We start from the raw sequence: 25154 nt of genomic DNA on the forward strand, positions 1-25154 counted from the left end.
GACATAGTCGTGGGAGGTCGTAGACATAGTCGTGGGAGGTCTTCTACTTCGGTAAGTTAACACGACCTTGACATTTCTTTCAACTTGTCTAGGGTCTTCTAAACTCGTGGATTAGGTTGTCCAAGTGGGACAGGCCCTTAAAACTGTTAGAGACATCAGCCAAACCATAGGCTTGCCAAAATCAACTGTTTGAAACATCATTAAGAAGAAATAGATCACTGGTGAGCTTAATCGCATAGGGACTGGCAGGCCAAGGAAGATATCCACAGCTGATGACAGAAGAATTCTCTCTTTAATAAAGAAAAATACCCAAACACCTGTCCGACAGATCGGAAACCCTCTTCAGGAGTCAGGTGTTGATTTGTCAATGACCACTGTCCGCAGAAGACTTCATGAACAGAAATGCAGAGGCTACACTGCAAGATGCAAACCATTGGTTAGCCGCAAAAATAGGATGGCCAGTTACAGTTTGCCAATAAGTACTTAAAAGAGCCACCACAGTTCTGGAAAAAGGTCTTGTGGACAGATGGGACAAAGATGAACTTATATCAGAGTGATGGCAAGAGCAAAGTATGGAGGAGAGAAGGAACTACCCAAGATCCAAAGCATACCACCTCATATGTGAAACACGGTGTAGGGGGTGTTATGGCCAAGGCATGTATGGCTGCTGAAGGTACTGGCTCACTTATCTTCATTGATGATACAACTGCTGATGGTAGTAGCATAATGAATTCAAAAGTGTATAGACACATCCTATCTGCTCAGGTTCAAACAAATGCCTCAAAATTAATTGGCCGGTGGTTCAGTCTACAGGAAGACAATGCTCCCAAACATACAAAGGAATTTTTCAAAGCTAAAAAATGGTCAATTCTTGAGTGGCCAAGTCAATCAACCAATTTGAACCCAATTGAGCATGACCTTTATATGCTGAAGAGAAAACTGAAGGGGACTAGCCCCCAAAACAAGAATAAGCTAAAGATGGCTGCAATACCGGCCTGGCAGAGCATCACTAGAGAAGACACCCATGTTCATGAATCAGACTTCAAACAGTTATTGCATGCAAAGGAAATGCAACAAAATACTAAACATGACTACCTTCATTTACATGACATTGCTGTGTCCCAAACATTATGGTGCCCTGAAAATGGGGGGGGGGGGGGGGGGGGGGGGGGACTATGTATAAACACTACTGTAATTTCTACATGGTGAAACCAAAATGCATAAAAACGGCCTTTATTAATATCTGACAATGTGCACTTTAACCACGTGTGATATTTTTCTATTACAAATCTCAAATTGTACAGTGTACAGAGTATAGAGGCAAATAAATAAATGATGGGTCTTTGTCACAAACATTATGGAGGGCACTATATCGAGTGGTAGGGCGAAAGGTGAGGATCAGGGGAACTCTCTCTGTTCCATCTGCGGAGGAGGGGGAGCGAGAGCAGGACTATAAATTGCAGAAGGGACCTATGTTCAGATATGCATTTGAGACAGTTATTCTATGTGTAATAGGCAGCATTTATTTGTGATGAATAGTTTGACAACGTTAGGATTCAGACACATTGCTACTCAGTTAAGGGCAGGTGGCGCGCGAAGATTTTGTGAATCCCAAAATCCTGGGGCGCTGCGCGCGACACTGCCTATGTCACCATGCACCATGCGCGCGCAATGCACACCATGCGTGCGTAATGCACGACAGGCGCGCATCAAGACACTTGCGTCGTGCCGCGTGAATGATGTGCAAATGACGCCCAAGTGGGACAGGCCCTTTAGAAATCACCCAGACTTCCTAATGTGACACTGCAGGATTTTGTCTGCTGTCCCAGCACATTTTTCTCCACTCCTGTTGCCTCTTCTGCCAAGATGTTCTTGCTTTCCTTTACTTCTCGCTCATGCTGGAAGCCCATTGGGGCTTCAGCTGATGCATCCATTTCTTGCAACCCAAATGTCATAATGCAAATGGCAAAGTTCATTCTTCTGTTAAACCAAACATCCCATGCAAGCTACTCTCATTGCTTTTGGGAGACACAGCAACTTGATATTGCAGGATGGCATCCAATCAGCATATGAAATGAAAAAGCATCATGGTCGAAATGCACACAAGACAAAGGTACTCAATTGATCAGATGTGTGTATTGACCTCTACTTAAGTGACAGCAAATCACAAAATATGAAAATAAACACTGTAGCATCAAAAATAGCACATGACACCCAATTTCTCCCCTTTCCTTCAGAAAACTCAACTCCATTTATGTACATCTGTGCACACAGATTTTAATTGTTTGCCTACATATTTCTTAATGGCCTGCTACACTCCTCATTTTAATCCTCGCTGGCCTTATGATCCTTTTAATATCACTTACATTCAGCCTCTTGCACCTGACTTGTACAACTAAGTTCCTTTTGGGAATTATTTACAATAGGTGCTTCAATAAAAAATCTTTCTGAAAGTATATTAAAATGTATATTTAAATTGAATATAATAAAATTAATATCTACAGGAAACATACACAATGAGCAGATCATAATGCTTACCCATTTAAGGTACATAGAATTGAAGAAAGTCCCATCACAAGATTTGAGAGAGAAAGTACGTTGGCAGCATTCTTGCATGCAAAGTCTTGAATCTGGGCTCGGCCTGCCTGCTCACTAAGAAACAACTTCTTAGCATCGTGAAAAATACCTAAAGGCAAAAGTTTAACCAATCAGGTAACCACAGAAGTAATTCTACGAGCGTTTTCTAGAATATTTTCAAAGGGCAGATTCGTTTGGTAAAGAGAAGAAAACAAACAAAAAGACAATATTGCGAGGATTATAAATTCCTTAATTTAATAAATGGAAGTGAAAGTTTGTTCAGATATAATGTAACTTGGTCTACCTGAAAAATTGTGGACAAGCAATACATTTCTGGATTTGGATCAATGTAGACATTCTTCCCCATCAACATAAAGGGCTCAAAATGTCTAGCTGAAGACCTGCTGTTAGTCCATTAACATCAATGACTGAGTTCATGAATGAGGAAGGACCTGTTAGCTATCATCTGAGGTGAACAAATAAACACAATGTGTAAAGGCACATAGCCCAAGGGGAACTTCATAGAATATTATTCAATGATAGTACGTCAGAAGGGCCATCATATCAGTAGAAATATATTTGCTGTGAAACAAAGGGCAAACCTAAATTTTATTCTAAAGGGCCATATTTTTGATGGGACCAAGAATGGCCATGTGGTTAAACAATCCAATAGGGATGTCATATGATTTAATATTCTGATATTCTCGTTAGTTTTTGCATCAATGTCACAAAAGGATTCATCCATAATCATCTACTGCCATTGGAATTCAGAAGATTCTCCTAAAAAATGTTGACCTTGATAAAAAAAAAAGCCCATGGTAATCTTAATCTTTTATGAATACACCAGTCTTAGATTTGGGTATTGAAATGAATTTGTCTATTTGAACACACTGGTGAACGTAACAAAGAGTTATATATCAGACTGATATCAGTATATGTAAATTTCAAGACATCCCTACCTTATAAGCTTGTCCAATACAATCTCAATATTGCAAAAAAAAATAGCAGAACAGTTTTGAAAGTGCATTTGTTGCGATTGTTCCTTTGAACCAGGATGTCCTGGGTCAAAAACCTTAAATTCTTTGTAATGGCTGTGGGCATTATTTGGTGAATCCAGGCCTGTCATCAATACATAACAATTGTGGATGTCTGAAATTGATCAGTTTGCCTCCGTGCTTGATGGGTACTAAATATACGTTGAGCCCCAGTATTTATGTTAAAACAATAATCCCTTTTGGACAATAAACTTGGATAAATGGGAGCTAAATGGCAAAAGCAGACTAATAAAAGAAAAAAAAATTAGGCCTCATACATTTCATGCAGAAGAACTGAAATCTCAAACTTTGTGATAACTAAACTAATTAGAAATTATTGGAATTATTTTTTAGTTAAGTTCAATCCAGATGTTTAACCTTCTTCCATTCAAAAAATAAATATTCCACAAAACTGTGAACCAGAGGAAAGAAATAACACTTGTACACTTAATTAAAATGGCAATAATAACTAATAGTTCTTAACATTTCTGTTCAGTTAAAGTTGTATTTAACCTACTAGCTGATATGCATTGTTGAGGAGAAAACTCTTGGCTCCCAATAAATTATTTTATATTACTTTTATTTTCTCCAATATCTGGTTCCTAGGACTAAGTGGTTTTTTTTTTAAATCATTCCAGTTAAGCATTAAATATGCTCACCTTTCCTTGCATTCTCCATCAATTGTTGGATTACTTTTGGTAGCATGTGTTGACAGTGGATACATGAAACCAAGGAAACTACACTAAAATTGGAAACATTTACAAATTGTTAAACCAAGCTACTCTAATTTAACTAAAATCAGTAAACACTAATTTTTTGTCACCAAGCTCAGATAATTATTTTAAAATAAATGTCACAGGTTTTGCTACTTTTGAATCAATTCAATCAACTACATTACGGAACCACACAGTTGGTATAATATGCAGTTATTTAATTTAAGAAAGATAAAAATGTATTGAGCTACTGCACACATCTAGCTGCTGAAAATGGTAAGAGTAAACTAATTTTTATCAGATATGATATGATTTGGGAGGAATGGATTACAGATGCTACTTCAGTTAGGGGTATTCAAGGAAGATACAGTGACGGTCATGCTCCCAATAAAATAAGAGAAACTCCCAAATACATGATAGATATTGAGGAATAAACAAGATAGGATAAGGTAAAAATGGGAAATTATGACAAATACTGAAAGTGAAGCTGGTGAAAACCCAGAGATGTATGGAAGATACATGCGTGAAATTTGGAAAAAATAATGAAGCCAACCAAAATGCATACATGAAAGGAAATGGGCAGGTCTAATCAAAGAAAACATTAAGGTGTTTTCAATTAATATATGAAAGCAAAAAGAACAAGAGTAGGTCGATTTAAGGCCAAAACAGAAGCTTGTGTATGGCACTTTAGGGAGTTTTAATGATTGATGAAGAGCTTTGTTCTGTTTGGTTCTGCAAGGCCAATATTTGGTTCCTTGAACAGAGAGATTTGAGAATTTATCTTACTGCTACAAACTTAAATACTGTGATCATGATTAAGAAGTCTGACAGTGATACCAAAATTAACATTACAAGACATGTGGATAGATATATTGATAGAAATGGTCAAATGCAGGCAAGTTTACTTGGACCATCTCCAACATCTCCCTACCGTTTTTAGATCTCACCGTATTGATAGATTGACATCTATTACAAACCCACTGATTCCCATAGCTATCTAGACTACACTTCTTAACACCCTGTAAAGACTCTATCCCCCACTCCCAATTCCTCAGTCTACGCTTCATCTGCACCCAGGATGAGGTGTTCCATACCATGTCATCAGAGATGTCCTCATTCAGGGAATGGGGAGGTTACCCTCTTCCATTATAAATAAGGATCTCACTACGGTCTATATTTCTAAAAATGTTTTCTCAGTATGCCAACTTGGTTGGCATGGACAAAATGGGCCAAAGGGTCTGTTTCCATATTATATAGCTCTGTAACTCTGACTATTATAGTTGATCTTAAGGGAGAAGTTTCAAAGTTGTAGGTAAATATCAGCAGACTAGTTAGATGGTATAAAAGTGGAAATGGAATTCAACCGGGACAAATTTGAGATTAGGAAGGACAAACATGGAAATAAATGTGCTACAAACGGCAACATATAATAAACGTAGTGGAACAGAAAAATCTTGAAATTCCTATCTAGAGATCTGTCAGGAGCAGTAGTTAAAGAGGCTTGTTTGATACATGTTATTATTCTTTTAGTATAGAATATCAGGTTAATGAGGTCAAACTAGAATTCAATAGAATATTAATTAGGTAGAGTACTATGTACTCTTCTAATCACAACACTTAAGGAAAGTTGTGGCAGTCAACAAGTGGGTGCAGAGGGGATATATTAGACATTGCAATGATCGGAGAATTACAGTTATGAGGAGAGAATGGGCACTGGAACAATGGTTACTCAAAATAAGTAGAACAGGGTGAACGGAACTGGCCTATTTCTCTTGCCAGGAAAATCAACAACAGGAAGCACAATTTTAAATTAATTTAAGGAGGATTATAGGAAAAATTGCTTTTACCCTAAGAGTTGAGGATGTCTGGAACTCACTTTCCTAAAGGGTGCTGGAAGCAGAAGCCCACAAAGAAATACAAGCCACAAAGCTACGGATCAAGAACTGAAAAGTAGGAATAATCTAAATAGTTGCATTTTTGAAGGGCAGGGTTATCATGAACCAAATGGTCACCACCTTTACTTGTAATTGCTGCTATCTGATGATCCTATGATCAAACCCGAGGATCTAGAACAAGGCTAAAAGTATGAAAATATGGCTAACAATTAATTAGTGATGGGAAGAAGATAGTGGAGATTTATTTATACATTATTTGAGAGCCTGGAGTTCTCTAGTAATATTGGGCAAAGTTAAATTTTCCAATTATGATTTTTACTAAAGTAATGACATAAACAGAGTTCATTATTTTTAGATATAAGAAAAGAACATGAACTATATTTTGAAACCATTTTCACATTTAAGAATGAATGGAAAAATTGTTAAACTATTCAGGTTTTGAATTAAATATGCTGGTCCTTTACAAATCAGCTGACCACATTGAAATTTCTGCCAATTTCAACTGCAGTGTTCCCCATCCTAGTTAAGCATATTCAAATAAAACAGTTAAAGACTTCTCTCTATCCCTCTCCCACTGCCCATGCCCACCACTAGTCAACATGCTACTTTACCACATTTCCCAACTTTCAAATGTGCGTGCTTTTAAATACCTAAATGCTAAGCTTTACGTGGGAGAAAGGCTTAAGCTTCAAGTCCTACTATTGTGTTTTGCACCCTGCATTTCACGTGTTTTCCAAAGCCAGCCAAGTTCAAGTCTTTCTCGATCTGAAAGAAAACAGCAGATCAGAGCAACACAGAAGGCAAAACTACATTTAAAAAGGTTGCTAAACCAGCATTGTAGAGACCAGAAATGTCTTCATATAAATAGCATATTCAAATCATACCTCTCCTATAAGCCCTAGTTCTTAGTGTTTTAACTGAATAAATAACAAATAATTAACTCCAATATTGATCCACTGTGGGAGAAATAATATTTCTTTGGATGAAAGGGGCATTTATTCATTCAATGGATATGGATATCATTTTAGGTAAAGGCATTTATTTTTCAACTCTAATTGTTCCTAAATTGCACAGGAAGTTAAGAATTAACCACATCAATAGTTTTGTATACTGCTTAAGTGTCACAAATATGGCAAATTATTTAATAACGTAATTGGATTTGAATGGTTACCTGTTACAATTATCTACTGCAGAGAATATCCTCTCATTCTTTCCGATTCAACCTCCGCATACACATGAAATCAAATTTCTAAACAGTGGGGCTGAAGTTATTAATAACATACAGTAGCTAGGCAGCTAAATGTTTTTTCCCAGCCTCCACTACAAAGCCAGTGGTCATTCTTTTATTTTTGTAGCAGACGGTAATCACGTATTGCAAATAAAATAGGTGTCGCCCACACGCCAAAAATTCAATCCTTATTAATGAGAATTAACGGAGAGAAACAGCAGATTTGAATGTAATTCAGATGTCATGATGAGAGATCAATCTAATATATGCCCATTTAAAATTGAAGGTGACCATAATATCTTGACGAATATTTGGAGCATGGTGGTGTCAAAGGGAAATGACTTGTAGTGCTTTGTGAAACTTGTCAATTACGCTGTGTTTTGTAATGTAGTAAAATGGAAAAAAAAAAATCAATGATTTGTTTGAAGCACATCTACATCACAAATTTAATTCGCTTGCATTAACTTACCTCATTTTAACTTTCAAAGTTTCTCACAACTCACCTGTAATACAAAATTATTTCTTGCTCTTTACTGAACTTTTAAAATTGTATTTTGTACTAGAGGATTTCATTGCAACAGTTAAGACCAGGCAATAGTTGATAGAGAATTAGTGTGGTTCATTTTTGGTGAGCTACACTACCTTTGCATACCTCCATCAAATCAGGTTATTCTTAAAAATAAACAATATGCATTGTTCAACATGGGCTGCAAACTTGTTGATGTGGCTTGCATCTCAAAAGAAGTGTTACGTAACACTACCTGCATAAGTTGCAGTGTAAAATCTTTTAATTTGCAGCTTCTTGTTCAGCAATGGTAACAGTGTTCGGCCTTCATGGAACAAGTCATCATTGCAACCAGATATTTGCAAACATAGACTGCAATGATGAGAGAGGCAGCAAGGAAGAAGTAGAGAGATCCTAAACCCATGAATAGATACATACACCGCACCCCCCCCCCCCCCCTAGGTGGTACACACAAGGTCAGACAGCAGCTGCCATGGAGAGTCAGGCACAGGATTTGATAGCATATGGTTACTATTATTCAGAAGCAGCTTCCCAAGATCATCACACCAAGATGTCACACACAAGTGGTTTGGCTTTCTGTGCAAGATGTAGTGGCAAAATGCAACCCATGAGCAGATTGGCATTCGCCATGAACAGAAAATGTTAAAGAGTAATTCACTTCACTCAAAAGAGCAAAGAGTTACAAAACATTAGTACAGCCAATTCTCAATTTAATCAAACATAATCCATAATTCCTTGTACAAGTATCTAATATATCAGATTATCAATTTTTACAATATTGGATGTTAATTACTTGATGTTGACTGTCCATGAATGATGGGAATCTATTATTATATGCACAGCATATGTTTCCTTTTGATTTTTAAAAAGAGTCGACAATCGCGACTCCCCAAAGCTTTGAGAGTGAATGCTGATAACAAGTTGGGAAACTTTAGGGTGTTGCCTCTTGTATAAACACAATCTCTTCTGTCCACGTGCACATGTTAGACTGCAGAATTGCATGGTCGTCTTCTTTGCATAATTTACATATTTGTATAAAACAATCTGAATCATAGTTCTTAAAATAGGGAGTATTTACACATAATATATATTTACACTTAATTAAAAAATAAATCAGATGTGCAATTATTAGGTTATTACAAATATATTCCTTTATTCTTAGTCTAATTCCAGCAATAAGTATATGACTTGGACGTAAACAGGTTCGCTATTAGTAAGGTTGTAAAGGACATATAAATTGCATGGAACATAAGAATCACTAATGAAAAACTTTATGAATGGATAAGTTTGATTACCTTTCATGTATAAAAGTGGTGAAAACAAGAGATTATAATTGTTATAACTGTGATTCACAGTTCCTGTATTAAAGTTATCAGTATGTTTATGCTATACTAATTTCGTTATACTACTATATTAGGTGCTCTCGATGTAGCCTCCTTTACATCGGCATGACTGAGCGTAGATCACGTGGTCAGTTTCCGTGCTGGATGACTCTACGACTGAATAAAGCAGGAACTAGACATCTGCAAATGCAACAGCCACATCCACTTTGAGTCTGGAGATTAAAACAATTGTTATATGGGCTAAATCAAGGTCCTCCCTAGGTTACAACAGTGTTCTATTCCAGTGAATTGTTTGTAACTGGAACGGATTGCAAGTCTAAAATGCGAGCACGAGTTGAGTTCCCAGGCAGTAGAAGATGCCTGCAGCCAGGTAGCAGTCAGCAAAGCCATCCCATCTATCTCCCAAATGCTCAGTCATATGTGCAGGCTATACACAAGTTGGGCACACATAAGCAGGGAGGCCTTGACCATAGTCTCACTGGCCTGGAGAAGCAGGCCAATGATGTTCCAATGACCTTCACTAGGCAAGTAATTGGCCTCCCACCATTACCTTTCATACAACATATTCATGTGTTATACATTCTATTATGCAAATGTTATTCTAATCTGTCCGACATAATATCCAGGCTGGAGAAGTCTGTCAGTGGTCAGGACGTTGGTAGTTCACCAATGGATATATTTCCATTCTTCTCTCATAAGGCAACAAAAGATATGCATTTAACTTCAAATGTTATTGGGTCACAGTGGATTAGGGATAATCTTTGTAGGATGTTGTTTCCCCCCTCAAATGGAGAGCACCCCACAGCACTATAAACAAGTCTGAATTAACTAAGATTGTTCTTGTCATGTAATTCTGTGTGTTTGATTTCCTGTTTGTTGTCTTTCAGAAAGACTTGAAATGGCACTTTTTGAAGACAGTGAAAGAAATGAGCTCAGGTGCAGCATTTACTTAATACTGTCTATTCACTACGGCTCATAATCTGTGTTCTCTACAAATGCTGAATGAACAGATCAGATGAGTGTCTAGAGTGATTCCTGGACTAGGAATATGTGCAAAATGAGTAATGAACTCTTCATCCTAATCAAATGCGGTTACTTTTTTTGCGCACATTCTTGCATGGCAGGAACAGTGGACGGAGTTGATGCAAGTGTGAAAGAATAGTTTGCAGGACTCGTATTACTCTGATCCAGCATAGGTTTGAAAATATATAAAAAATAAAATCCTCAGCTGCTTTATAAATAACATTCGTATACAGGAAGAAGGTAGAAAGCTTAGTAGCATAATGTCAAGACAACAAACTCACCCTCAATAGCAGCAAAACAAATTATCTGGTTCTCTCTTGAGGAAGTTGGGTGGAATATATGCCCCAGTCTGTATCAATGGTGCTGAAGATGAGATGGTCGAGCGCTTCAAGTTCCTTGGTGTAAATATCACCAATAATTTGTCCTAATCCAAACACATTGACACTATGGCCAAGAAATCACACTAACACTTCCTCAGAAAAATAAATTTGGCATGTCTCCAATGACTCATATCTGGTAAGACAACTGCTCTGCCGAACTCCAAGAAATTGCAGAGTTGTGAACACAGCATACAAACCAGTTTCCCCCCATTGATTAATTCTATACTTCACGCTGACTCAGAAAAACAGCCAATATAATCAAGGCCACTCACTCCAGTTATTCTCTCTTCTCCATGCTCCTGCCAGAAGATACAAAAGCTTAAAATACATACCACCAGATTCAAGAGCAGCTTCTTCCCTGCTATCATCATACTCTTGAACAGACCTCTCAAATGCTAGAAATGAATTTTTAATTTCCTAATCTACCTATGATTTGCCTGGATAGAATGCAAAGCAAAAGTTTCTCAGTATATCTTGGTAAACATGAGAATGCTAAACCAATATCGATTCTTTCAATCATAAGGTCAAATGCGGAGATCATTGCAAGATTTCCCAATGTTCAATTCCATTTGCAATTCTTCAGCAAGTAAGCAGCCCATGCCTACCGGCAACAAGACCGACAACAACACAGGCAAGGGTCATTAAGTGCCAGGCAATGTCCATTTAAGAAGAGTCCAGTCACCTACTCGTACTATTTAATTGCATTGCCATACCCAATTCCCTCTTGTTGTCAGTGTTGACGAGAAACTCAACTAGGCAAGCTCGGAGGACTGCTGAATAGCCAATATTGTACCTTTGTTTGAGACGGGAAGTGGAAATAATCCAGGAAATTATACTCATACTGGTGATAGGGATAGGATTTACTTACATTTAGCAGAGAATGACAGTACAGGCCAGGGGTGGCGTCGGCAGCCTGGCCTTGCGGCGGTGATGGTCAGTAAGACTGATCTGAAAGCGGCTGGGGTGCTGGTGCAGATCGACGGCAGCTTGTGGTCCTGGCCTCAGACATGGGGAAGGAGATGAACATTGGTGCTACGTCTTCCCGCGCCACTGCGGGTCCTGGCTTTGTGGTAGTCGGGTACGTGGAGTGATCCAACTGTGGGTCTCAACCCAAAACATCACCTGCCCATGCTCTCCAGAGATGCTGTAGGATCTACTGACTCCCACGACAGAAAGCAAAGAACAAACGACACTTTGCAGTGCCAGACACCTTGTGTCACGTTTATTCCAGAAGCCCCTTTTACCTACATTCTCACCAATCATAACCCGTGTGCAGATAAGGCCAATTAGTGCGTCTGACCTTGGAGTTTGATTGAGCTCTTGTGGCTGGACCTTTTCATGGGGCTGCTGGCGAGTCGCCAGCGGTGATAGGCTGCATGTAAAACCAGAGTGGGCGTGAAGGCGCCACAATGCTACCATAGTTACTCCAGCACTCATCATCATAATCATACTTTATTAGCCAAGTATGTTTTGCAACATACGAGGAATTTGATTTGCATCTGACGAGGGTTTACTGTAGACATCTTTGTAACACCGAGCTGCAGGCTTCCCAGCTGTATGATTAAAATTCTGGCTAACTCAGAGCTGAGCAACTCAAATAACACGAGTCATGGTGAAAAACAGTAATATCTGCTCCAATGCATGGAGCTTTATTTAACAGTGTAACAGGACAGCAACACACACCTCAATTTGTAATCCATTTTCAAATACTAATGTATTTGTTAAGTATTCAAGAACAAGAAAATATCATACAGGATTTGAAAAATTAATAAAAGTTTTGATGCTAGAATATTGAAAAAAAGACTATAAAATCCAGTAAACACATAGTAGTCAGGTAGCATCTATGGAAAGGGAAACAGTTAACATTTCAGGTTGTAGAACTCTGTTTCTCTTCACACAGATGCTGCCGAACATAACAAGTGTTTCCAATATTTGATTTTTTACAACAAAATATCTTTTTGCTATTTCTTCTTGCAGTCTTAAACAAGTACTTTGGTTCTGTCCTCACTCAGGAAGACACAAACAATCTCCCAAAAATGCTAGGGGACCGTGGATCTAGCATGAGGGATGAGCTGAAGGAAATCAACATTAGTCAGGAAATGTTGTTAGGTAAATAAGGGCCTGATGGTCGGCATCCCAGAGTACTCAAGGAGGCAGCCATAGAAATCGTGGATGCATTGGAGATCATTTTCCAATGCTCTATAGACTCTGCAGGGCTCGAAATTAACGGCAAGCACCCGGGACACCTGCCGTTCAACTCTGAGCGGGCCCCCTTCTTTATCTCTCTCTGTCACTCTCCTTCTCCGCCCGCCATCCGTGTCCGGGACTCCGCACACTCCCCATCTGCTGGCACGGCCGGCCGCCCTGTACTGCCCCATAGTCTTGAACTGAATTAAAACATACAGTAGCTGTAATGGGGGACATAGCGTCACTTAGAGATTTAAGACTGGAAATGGATAGTTTATTTTTTATACGTTGATAACCAAAGTTATCAACGTATAATTTTTGTGTGCGTTGGAAAACAAAATATAGTGGCACAGCTGGTAGACTTGCTGCCTCACACGCCAGAGATCTGTGTTCGATCCTGTCCTCGGGCACTGTGTTGAATTTGCACATTCTCCCTGCAAGCGTGTGGGTTTCCTGCCACATCCCCAAAACGCATTGCTTTGTAGGTTAACTTGTCTCTGTAAAATTGCCCCTAATGTGTAGGGAGCGGGTGAGGAAATTGGGATAACAGAACCTGTGCGAATGGGTGGTAGACAAAAAAGCTGGAGAAAATCCGCGGGTGATGCAGCATCTATGGAGCGAAGGAATAGGCCACGTTTCGGGTCGAGACAGATTCAGACTGATGTCGGGGGGGGGGGGGGGGGGGGAAAGGGGCGGGAAAAATAAAGTAAGAGGCAGAGACAGTAGGCTGTGGGAGAGCTGGGAATGGGAGGGGAAGGAGGGAGAAAGCACGGATTACCTGAAATTGGAGAAGCCAATGTTCATACCACTGGGGTGTAAACTACCCAAGCGAAGTATGAGGTGCTGTTCCTCCAATTAGCAGTGGGCCTCACTCTGGCCATGGAGGAGGCCCAGGACAGAAAGGTCGGATTCGGAATGGGAGGGGGAGTTGATGTGCTGAGCCACCGGGAGATCAGGTTGGTTATTGCGAACTGAGTGGAGGTGTTGTGCGAAGCAATCGCCAAGCCTGCGCTTGGTCTAACCGAGGTTGATCATACGCTTAATAATCCAACCACATTTTTGTTTGGAAGCGGAAAGAAATAATAGAAATTGCATTCATTGCAAAATGTAAAAAGAGTTGAGATACTGTATTATAATTTTGCTGCATGTCATTGTGGTATATATCATGTCTTGATTGGTGAATATGTTTAGTTTGTGACTTTATTTGAAGCAGAAATAATATGTGAATGCTTCATTAAGCATAATTCCGCACTACGCACTTCGTCCGAGCACATTGTCGCACGGGTCATGCAAGCCGTCTTAAATGACCACCTAAACTGTCATTTGGCAACCTAAAATGCTGCCTAGGTTGCCTGGCTGGAAACAGAGAGAAAAAAATTAAGTGAGAGCCCTGCCTGGATCAGTTCTTGTGGACTGGATTCTAGCTAATGTACCCCACTTTTTAAGAAAGGAGGGAGAGAACAAACAGGGAATTATAGACCAGTTAGCCTGACATCGGTAGTGGGGAAGATGCTTTAGCCGATTATTAAAGATAATCACTGAAAGTAAGCATGCAGGTCATGAAGAAAACAAATGGCATGTTGGCCTTCTTAGTGAGAGGATTGGAGTATAGGAGCAAGGAGGTCCTACTGTAGTTGTACAGGGCCCTGGTGAGACCACAGCTCGAGTATTGTGTGCATTGTCTCCTAATTTGAGGAAGATCATTCTTGCTATTGAGGGAGTGCAGCATAGGTTCACCAGGTTAATCCCCTGGATGGCAGGACTGACATACGATGAAAGAATGGATCGACTGGGCTTTTCACTGGAGTTTAGAAGGATGAGAGGGTATCTTATAGAAACATAAAATTCTTACGGGATTGGTCAGGCTAGATGCAGGAAAAATGTTCCCAATGTCCAGAACCAGGGGTCACAGTTTAAGAATAAGGCTGATGTGAGGAAAATCTTTTTCAGCCAGTGAGTTGTGAATCTGTGGAATTCTCTGCCTTCAGGGATGCCAGGAGAGAATTCCAGACGAAGCTACAAACTCAGACTAACTACACAGATACCCATTGACTGTGGCTAGGTTGGCATGCTATAATGCACTACAAAGCGAAGTCAGGCAGAATCACTGGTAACCTCATATCCATCCCTGACGAGCTTAATGCTATCTATGCTTGATTTGAACAGGTTAGAGAAATAACATCACCTGCCCTATCCCTGTGCCCATTGTCACCATTGCAGACATCAAATTGGCCTTCCTGAGAGTGAACCCATGGAAAGTGACTGGCCCGGATGGAATCTCGTGCTTCATCATCAGAATCTCAGAACATCCTCAGTGTCAACTAGCTGGAATTGAGTATTCATCAGCATCTTAAAACTCTCCCTACTCCAATCCAAGATTCCCACCAGTTTCGATAATTCCACTATCATCCCGGTGCCAAAGAAAAAGAAGGTAGTGTACCTTAATGACTACCATCTGGTGGTTCTGACATCCACCCTCATGAAGCATTTTTGGTGGCTGGTCAAGGCGCACTTGAATTCCAGCCTCCCAGACAACCTTGATCCACTGCAATTTGCCTACTGCCACAATAGGTCCACACCAGACACCATCTCCCTGGCTCTACACATCCCTGGATAACAAGCACACTTACATCACATTTCTATTTATAGAATTGTTCTGCCTTTTAACATCATAATTCTAATCAAACTCGTTATCATACTCCTGGACCAAGGACTCAACAGTACCCCTCTGCAACTGGATGCATGAAATATTGATCCACAGAACGTAATCAATAAGGACAGATAATTTTGACATCTCCAAGATAGATTTTCAACATACAAGGTTGTATTCTCAGCACCTCACTATACTCCTGTACACTCACGATGGTGTGGCCAAATTCTGCTCCATTTTCATTTCAGTTTTCAGATGATTGCATTGTTATGGATTTCAAACAAAGACAAGACCAGAGTACAGAAAGGAGATAGAGAGCTGAGAAGCATAGTGTCACTACAACAAACTCTCCTTCAACGTCAATAGGGCAAAGGGGCTGGTCATCAACTTCAGGAAGCAGTGGAGTGCACATCCCAGTCTGTATCAGTGGTGCAGAAGTAGAGATGGTTGAGAGCTTCCAAGGTGAAAATATCACCAATAATTTGTCTTGGTCACTACAGCCAAGAGAGCACACATACTACATGTCTATGTACTCAGAGGGTTAAAGAGACAGAGAGATGTCTCCAATTACTTTTACCAATTTCTACAGATGCATCATAGAAAGAATCCTATCCTGATGCATCACAGCTTGATATAGCAACTGCTCTGCCCAAGACCACAAGAAATTGCAGACATTTATAAATGTATTCCAGTCCATCACATAAAGCAGCCTTCCTCCCATCGACCCCATCTATACTTCAGGCTGCTTGGGAAAGCAGTTAATATATTCAAGAACCACTCATAATCCAGTCATTTATTTGGTCCCCTCTCCCGGAGAGGCAGAAGATACAGAAGCTTGAAAGCACACACCATCAGATTCAGACACTTGAATGGACTTCTTATATGTTAAGGCTGAATTCACCATCTTCCAATCTACCTTGTTGCAGTCTTTGCACTTAAAAAATAAATAAATTACGATTTAAAGAGTGTGGTGATTTTTTTGCATTCTAGTCCCAGACGATGACTTACTATCATCCACTACAATCATTCCACTCTTTTAGATCTGCATTCTTATTGTAAATCTCTCAGAATTTCTCTGCACTCACATATTTTTCTCTTTATGCATGCATGTTTATGTTCTTATGCACGACTTGAGTGTACTTGCATATAGTATATGACTGGGGAGCATGAAAACAAAGCTTTTCAATGTATCTTAGTAAATGTGACAAAATAATCCAATAAACCAAAACCAATACTTTCTATGCAGCTATAACTATGTTCTGTACTCAGTTTATTTTATCTCTTGCACTAACTGATGTATTAATGTACAGTATGATACACTTGAATAGCATATAAATCAAAATTTCTCACTACATCTCAACAAGTGATAAAAAGAAACCGGTAACAACCAACAGTAATTTTGTGTTGCGGGAACAAAAAAGATTATCACTTTCTATTACAAAAGCTATTTTTGCTTTAGTAGCTCCTTCAATTCTCCATCATTGCATACATACAACAAATTAAGTCTCACAGTATCTTCTAAAAAATTCTAAAATTTCTCTAAAAAATCATCAGGGTTATGGCAAGGAAAGAGCGTCAAGATTTAAATTAATGGCAATATGAACAGCTGAAGTGAAATAATGAGATAAAAATTGACTTCTTAAGAAGATTAAGAGGTGCTCAAGAAGGGCGATCACCATGGGCAGATTTAAGTGACTGGTAATATGTACTTACTGGAAGGAGGGTTCAGTATAAACATCTTGACTTAACTTGGAAAAACTTCTGCTGAAAAACAGTAAAACAAGTAATGATATTAGGAATCTACCTATCATTTTATATTCAATTATCCAAGAGTTTCCTCCACCACAAAATTCAAGACTGTCAATTTTGTCCGAGATTGTAGAATTGAAGGCTATTGTCATTTTCACGATCTTTTAAGAATGGTACTGACAACATCAACAACATGCACAACATTCCAAAAGTAAGCCAGAGGGTCTCTGTAGAAACTAGGAATTGCAGATGCTGGTTTATAAAAAAAGACACAAAGTGCTAGAGTAACTCAGCGGGTCAGGTTTCGTCTCTGGAAAACATAGATAGGTGATGTTTCAGGTCGGGACCCTTCTTCAGACTGATTATGGTGGGGTGCTCCTAGGGAGGTGGGGGGGGGGGGGCACGAGACCAGGGAAACTCTATCCTTGTTCTGTCGGGGGGGGGGGGGGGGGGGGGGGGGAAGGGAGTGAGATCAGAACTACGGGACAGAGAAGTGTGTGAGGGATCCATCTATGACAGAGGGGGGTGGGAAATCACATTTACCAAAGAAAGAGAAGATCTCGGATGTCCTAGAATGGAAAGTCTCATCTTGGGAGCAGACGTGGCAGACAGAGAGGAATTGAGAGTAGGGGATAATGTATTTGCAAGAGGTAAGGTGGAAGCAGGAGTAATCCAGATAACTGTGGGAGTCCGTGGGTTTCTAGTAGACACCAGTCCATAGTCTGTCTCCTGTGATAGAGACAGAGAGATCAAGAAAGGGAAGAGAGGTATCAGAGATAGTCCAAGTCAATTTGAGGGCTGGGTGGAAGTTAGCGGTAAAGTTAACTAAATTAACGAGTTCTGCGCAGGTACAGAAGGTAGCCCAATGCAGTCATCGATGTAGCAGAGGGAGTTGTGCCAGTGTACATTTGGAACACGGACTGTTTGACAGAACCAACTAAAAAGCAGGTATAGCTAGGACCGATGCGAGAGTCCATGGCTACACATTTAAAACGAGAAAAGTGGGAGGAATCAAATGAAAAGGGTGAGCACAAGATCAGAGTTAAGGAAAACACCCTAGGCACAATATGCAGCCTAGAAGAATTCACCTCAAATTATAAAAATGGTTCACTCCATTGTTCAGGTTCTGCAGCAAATTACAACAGTTGACCCCAGGCTTTCTTACACTCTTTATCTTGCAATTTCATGCTGTCGTTTGTCTAAAAGACACCTTGCTAGGACTTCTCTAGATAGGCTTGCTGTATTTTCCACAATTTGCCAATCATACAGGATGACCCAATGCCAGCCTATCGAGAATTGGAGCAGATGGTGACTACGGGAAACTCCTTCTTGGCCTTTGTTTACAATTTAGTGAAAGGAACCTTGAGCAAAACAGCCGATCCAAAAGGCTGATCCAGAATTTTAAGATGCATGGGATCCACAGTGACCAAGTTGTTTGGATTCAGAACTGGCACACTCATAGAAGTAGAAGGTTGTGATAAGAGGAGGATTTTCAGGCTAGAGAACTGTGATCAGCAGAGATCTGCAGGGATTTGTGCTGGGACCTTTTGTGTATGATATATACCAATGACTGGGATATAAATGTAGATGGGTCGGTGGGTAAAATTGCAGATGACAGCAACATTGGAGGAGTTGCGGATAATGAGAAAGGCTGTCAAATTACGCAGCGGGACAGAACAGAAATGGGCGGAGAAAAGGCAGGTAAAGCTTAATCCAAGCAAGTGAGGGGTTTTTACTTTGGGAGGTCAAGTGCAAGGGGAAAGTATACAGCTAATGCCAAGCCCCTTAATAGTATTGCTATAGAGGGATCATGGTGTCCAAGTCTGTAATTCCCTGAAAATGGCCACACATGTAGACTGGTGAAAAGGTGACGCTTGTCTCCATCGGTTGGGGCATTGAGTACAAGAGTCAGGAAGTCATGTTGCAGCTTTATTGGACTTAGGCAAGGCCGCATTTGGAGTTGTTTGTGCAGTTCTGGTTCCCCATGACTGGAAGGATGTAGAGGCTTTGGAGAGGAAGCAGAAGAAGATTATAAGAATGCTGCCTGGATTAGAGGGGAGAACTCTAAGGAGAGCTTGGACAAACATAGATTGTCTTCTCAGGAACAGAAGCTACAACATAGAACAGTACAGCACAGGAATGGGCCCTTTGGCCCACAATGTTTGTACTGAACATGATGCTAAGTTAAACCAATCTCATCTGCCTGTAGATGATTCATATCCCTCTATTCCCTGCACTTCCATGTGCCTATCTAAAAGCCTCTTAAATGCCACTATTATATCTGCCTTCACTACCATCCTTGGCAGTGCGTTCCAGGATCCCACCAATCTCTGTAAAAAAACTTGCCCTGCACATCGCCATTAAACTTTTCCCTCTATGCCTAGTGCTGGACATTTCCACTCTGGGAAAAGGTTCTGACTGTCTACCCTAGCTAGGCCTCAAATAATTTGGCCTGCCAATCGGCCATGGAAGTCGGCTATGGGAACATATCTGCTGACTCCGGCTGGGCCAGAGTTCCAGAGTCCCGGCCACAGGGGGCAAATTCGACCTGCTATTCGGAGCTGAAGTCCCGATGAGGTAGAGTTTGGCCTTCTCATCCGGCCTAGGTGCCACATTTTCAGGGGACTTCTCGGGGATATTTCAAATGCACTCTCATAATTTAGTCTGTATTAAAAGGTGTGCTGGACCATCAGTTGTCAGAAAATCGATGGACCGAATTGTCAGGAGGATGCAGAGGCTCCAGTGCAATTTGGGCAAATTATGCAAGCAGTCAAATGCATGATAAATGACATATGTCATGAATAAATGCAAGATTATCCAATATAGAAAAAAAAACCAGGACAGAACATTATCTAAACAATGATAGATTAGGAGAAGGGGAGATGCATAAGACCAGGGTTTCTTTGTTCTTCTTAGCCAGTGCGTTTGAGCATAGGAAGAGGAATGTTTTACTGCAATCGTACAGTACCTTGGACCCAAGGTCCCTCCGTACATCAATGATGTTCAGAGTCATGTCAGTAACGGTATACTCTCCCCTTGCATTCAACCTCCCAAAGTCCTTCCAAACACCTCACGCTTGCTCAGATTAAACTCCATCTGCCATTTCTGAACCTTATCTATATCTTACTGTATCCTTTGGCAGCATTCCCCACTGTCCATAATTCCACAATTTTGGTATTGTCTGCAAACTTACTAACCAACCCATCTACATTCATGCCTGTCATTTATATATACCGCAAACAACAGCAGAGGTTCCAGCACAAATCCCAGCAGAACTCTACTGGTCGCAGACATCCAGCCTGAATAATGGCTTTCTATCACATCCCTCTTTCTCCAATGACTAAGTCAGTTCTGAATCCATATGACTAAGTCACCATGAATCCTGTGCATCTTATTCTTCTGGGTCAGCCTACAATTATCAAATTCGACAATTATCAAATGCCCTACTAAAATCTGTGGAGACATTGACCCCCTACCCTCATCGATCATTGTTGTCGCTCAAAAAAATAGATCAAGTTAGTACGATATGACCTTTTACATACAAAGCCATTTTGCGTGTCCATAATTAGCCCATTCTCCTCCAGATGAGTATATATCCTATTCTGAAAAATCCTTTCCAACATCTTCCCGACCACGGACGCGGGGCTCGTGGGCCTATAATTCCCTGAATTATCGCTTTTTTCCTTCTAAAATAAATAATTGAACTATTTTCTAACATTATTCACAATAGCAACATTTTGTCTTCCAAATTTTCTTTGACTCTTCATTGTAGATAGGAAAAACATGGTCTAGAAATAAAATTGCAAGGCAGGTTTTTAATACATTTTTCAATTGGCTTCCAAGATGAAAATTAATTGGATAATGGAATTAGGTTCCTCTTAATATTGATCAGGTACATCTCTGTACCACAAAATATGCACGAGTTACATCAATGCAGATGCAGAATACAATTGGTAGCTCACCTGTAAAACTGAATTATACATGCAGTGTTGAACCCAGAAAATTAATCTAAATAGAAAAACTCCCTAATGTTATTTAGAGAAATCATAAATTACTTGCAGATTTGTTAGGAATGACTTGGAGAGATTTCTTTCGACAGGGTTGAAGCTGCTGTGTGGAATCTTAGTGATTGTGAGATCACAAAAGCCTTTTATTATTGCCTATTTTAGGTGGTTTAATTGTAGTCTCAATGAGTATAGAGAAACAGAAGAGCAGCCAAGTGGCTCTGGCTTTTCCTGCAGAGGAGACTGAAGAACAAATACAGCCCTGCTGCAGGGTCTTCTGGAAGGCCAGCTCCAACAAATATTCGAGGACCGGTGCAATCAGTTTGGGATTTCCAAGGCAGGTTTCGCAAGTAGAGCTGCAGCACACAGCCGTCATCACCATATTTCAAAGTTCAAGGTATTTTATTGTCACGTGTACCAATTAAGGTAGGGATATTCGATTTACCACACAGCCATAATAAAAAAAAGCAACAATTGACACAACTACATAAAAGTTAACAATCATTCACCACAGCGGACTCACTGTGATGGAAGGCTATAAAGTCCAATCTTCTTCCCTCTTTTATGAAGGGCTAATAAATCTTGCAAGACAAAGGTTACCCTCTATAACACATTCTTCAATCAAGTTTGAGCTCCTGATTTTAGGAAAGGAAAACACAATTGTAACCTCAACCATGGGTAACAAATAGCTTAGTGGTAAAACCACATCTGCAGTTCCTTGTGAATTCATTACACAGTTTCATTTGATAATCCAATCTATCAGTTCAAGGCGTAGAGAGTTTATGCCTTCATGAGCAAGACTTGCCACCATTTGGGCTTGGAATAAGATGTATCAAGTCACCACATTGCTACACTACTACCCTCAACATACGAGATAAGTGGGAATTCATCATTTCTCCTTGATAGCAAGTGGCATTATGATTAGACAGTTTCTCAATGTACACTCTGGAATCAGTCCTGACAAAAATAGATTAAACCAGACACCCAATTACTGTTGACAACTGCTTGCTGACCATCTGCTGTCATCATGAAAAATCCATATTCCATGGATCCACTGTCATTTTTAGCAAGTGAGGCATTAATTGCTGGAGGGCACATTGCTGAAATGTAGAAGTTTCAAGTCTGTAAGTACTAGCAGTAGAATTAAGAACTATACAGCGGTAACAGTAGTTGCCAGCCAACAGACCTTTCAACTGTAGCATAGAATCGTACAGCACAGAAACAGGCCCTTCAGCCCAACTCATCCATGCTGATCAAGTAGCCAACCTCAGTTAGTCTCATTTGGCCGTGTTTGTCCCATTCCCCTCTTTCCCAAGCCCTTTCTATTAATATACCTGTACAAATGTCTTTTAAATATTATTATTTCGACCACTACAATTTTCTCTGGCAGTAGAAACAAAGAACTGCAGATGCTGATTAATACACAAAAGGACACAAAGTGCTGGAGTAACACAGCAGACAGCATCTCAGGAGAACATGGATAAGTGATGTTTCAGGTCAAGACCCTTCTTCAGACCCCGTCTGAAGAAGGGTTTCGACCACAAATGTCAACTATCGATGTTCTCCAGAGATGCTATGTGACCCACTGAATTATTCCAGCACTTTGTGCACTTCTTCTGACAGTTTGTTCTGTATGCGCACCACCCTCTGTGTAAAAACAGTTGCCCCTCAAGTTCTTATTAAATCTTTCCCCTCTCACCTTAAACTGTGCCCTCTGGTATTTGATTCCCCTACCAAGGGAAAAATACTATATTAATATTAATTTACCCTAAAATAAGCACATACATTGGATGGGCTCTATTTGTGCCGAGCGAAATCCGCAATGTTTGCTGTCAAATCTTACACAATGGTCGTACATACAAATCCACAACTGACCACCACTTTCAATCTGGAAAGGCTGCGCACCACGCACGACACAAATGTTTCAGCTTTCATCTGTGGAAACAACACAATACTTATCTGATGCAAACACCCGGTGTACACATTCAGCGTGAAATATAGCATTTACATTTATGTTTGTGCTACCATGGCTGCTAAGAGTACTCCCCAACATACACACTATTTCCAACATGGAACATAAAAAGGGAAGGCATTCAGCCATTCATGCCTGCTCTGTAATTCAATAAGCTTTTGACTGATCTTACACCCCAGCACCATTCTCTCATGCCAACCCAATAACCCTTACCGACCAAAAGCTAGCAATTGCTCTCTTAAATGTACTCAGCAACTAAACCTGCAGATAAAATTCTGAAGATTCATCACCATTTGGTTAAATACATTTCTTCTCAACTGCTCTTAATGGCAGACCCTTTATTTTGAGACAATAATTCATAACTGTATTCACCCAGGCTGGTGAAATATCGTTAGTACACCTGCAGCCTCACAGTGCCAGGAACACAATTTCAATCCTGACCTAGAGTTTGCATGTTCTCCCTGTTATCACGTGGGTTTTCGTCATGTGCTCAGGACTCCTCCCACTTCCCAAATAAGTGTAGGTGATAAGTTAATTGGTCACTGATAAATTGCCCCTTTTGTGCCTTGAATTTGCAACCTTCTTACCAGGAGAGAATGCGGTCAATTAAATAATAGCCAACACCAACAATTGGATTGATGGTTAGATTTAGCATTCCAGAGCTTATGTCAATGGACCCTACTTTACTGGCTTAGTTATAATGGAACTAATGAAGGGATTTCAGTGCAAACAACATTTATCCTGCCTACATCACCCACAGTCATCAGGGACAATTGAAAGACAAAACGGGATACTCAAGACTAAATTGGCTAAATTATGTAATGTGACAGGTTTAAAGTGGCCTGCTGCCTTCCCAGTAGGTAAATGAGATCCATAATTGGCATACATGGTTAACTCCATAAAATGTAGTAATGGGGAGTGAAATTAACAGCAGGTGCTCCACTGTCAACAAAAGTGATACACATTCATAGCATGGATGAGAACATGCCGAATTATTGCATTGCATTAAATCTCTCCAGTTTCTACTCACAGGTAACCGAGGCACAAAAGGAGCCAACCAGAGAAAGCTGTCACGTTTATTAGACCGGGGACTATGTGCTCATCAATAATTTTAAACAAAAGAACTGCCTCCAACCACACTGGGAAGGAATGTTCCAAGTGCTGTTGACGACCAAAACCAGTCAAGCTACAAGGAAAAGCGACATGGATCCACATCTCCCATTGCAAGCGGGTACGAGCCACTGAACTCTGTTTAATGTTGCTAACTATTGTGATTTCAAGCACAGCAGATTGGGACAATAACAGCCTTTCAGGGAATACAGACAATACCAATGGATTTGCAGTACCAAGCAGTACTAATGGATTTGTACCCATCTTCCCACCACTACTGCAAATACTAACCCATTCCTTCTCCCCAGAGATGCTGCCTGACCCGCTGACTTACTCCAGCATTGTCTACTGCCAATACTAATATGCGTCTCCATGCCTACCCCTCTGATCGTCATGGTACAAAGGTACTGTGGTCCTGTTAACTCAAGTACCATCCTAGCGGTGGCAACCTACAGATTCTCATGAAGAAGAGCACACTTGTGTGCCCGAAAGAACTATACATAAGGAGGTACCCAGGTGGGCAGCGTTAATTTAAAACAATGTCAGTAACTGGACTGTGATGTCACACATCCTCGGTTTTCAGTTTACCAGCACCTCTAATGAGAACCCCCCCCGATCTTATACTACAAGGGGACACTGGAAACTTGTCTAGACACGATGATCTATAATGACTTGAAACTGTCTTTGCCATTAATTCCACCTGCTACTGTCAGAGATCTTATAACATTACTTATGGTGACACTTTACATTGGTGGAGAGCTGG

The 25154-nt window shown here is 40.3% G+C and overlaps 1 protein-coding gene across 21 annotated transcripts in view; it reads right to left on the reverse strand.

The window, feature by feature from the left end:
* The window catches only part of tmem269 (transmembrane protein 269), a 68823-nt gene that overhangs the window by 36266 nt on the left and 7403 nt on the right, over positions 1–25154 (reverse strand). For 3 of the 21 annotated variants that reach the window (XR_004416529.1, XM_033047974.1, XM_033047962.1), the window contains exons 2-5: positions 17270–17320; positions 6870–6984; positions 4271–4353; positions 2539–2686 (exon numbers count right to left, since the gene is read on the reverse strand). Coding sequence is in view for 20 of the 21 variants with exons in the window: in XM_033047974.1 (XP_032903865.1) it covers positions 2539–2686; positions 4271–4316 (194 nt within the window). In the remaining variant the exon portion in view is untranslated. Of the gene's footprint in view, positions 1–2538; positions 2687–2881; positions 3044–4270; positions 4354–6869; positions 6985–7916; positions 7951–17269; positions 17322–23094; positions 23245–25154 lie in introns of those variants that run through there. The other 18 variants (XM_033047968.1, XM_033047980.1, XM_033047967.1 and 15 more) reach the window with 18 other exon arrangements.

The sequence above is a fragment of the Amblyraja radiata genome, chromosome 31 (assembly GCF_010909765.2).
Source record: "Amblyraja radiata isolate CabotCenter1 chromosome 31, sAmbRad1.1.pri, whole genome shotgun sequence".
Classification (NCBI taxonomy): Eukaryota; Metazoa; Chordata; class Chondrichthyes; order Rajiformes; family Rajidae; genus Amblyraja; species Amblyraja radiata.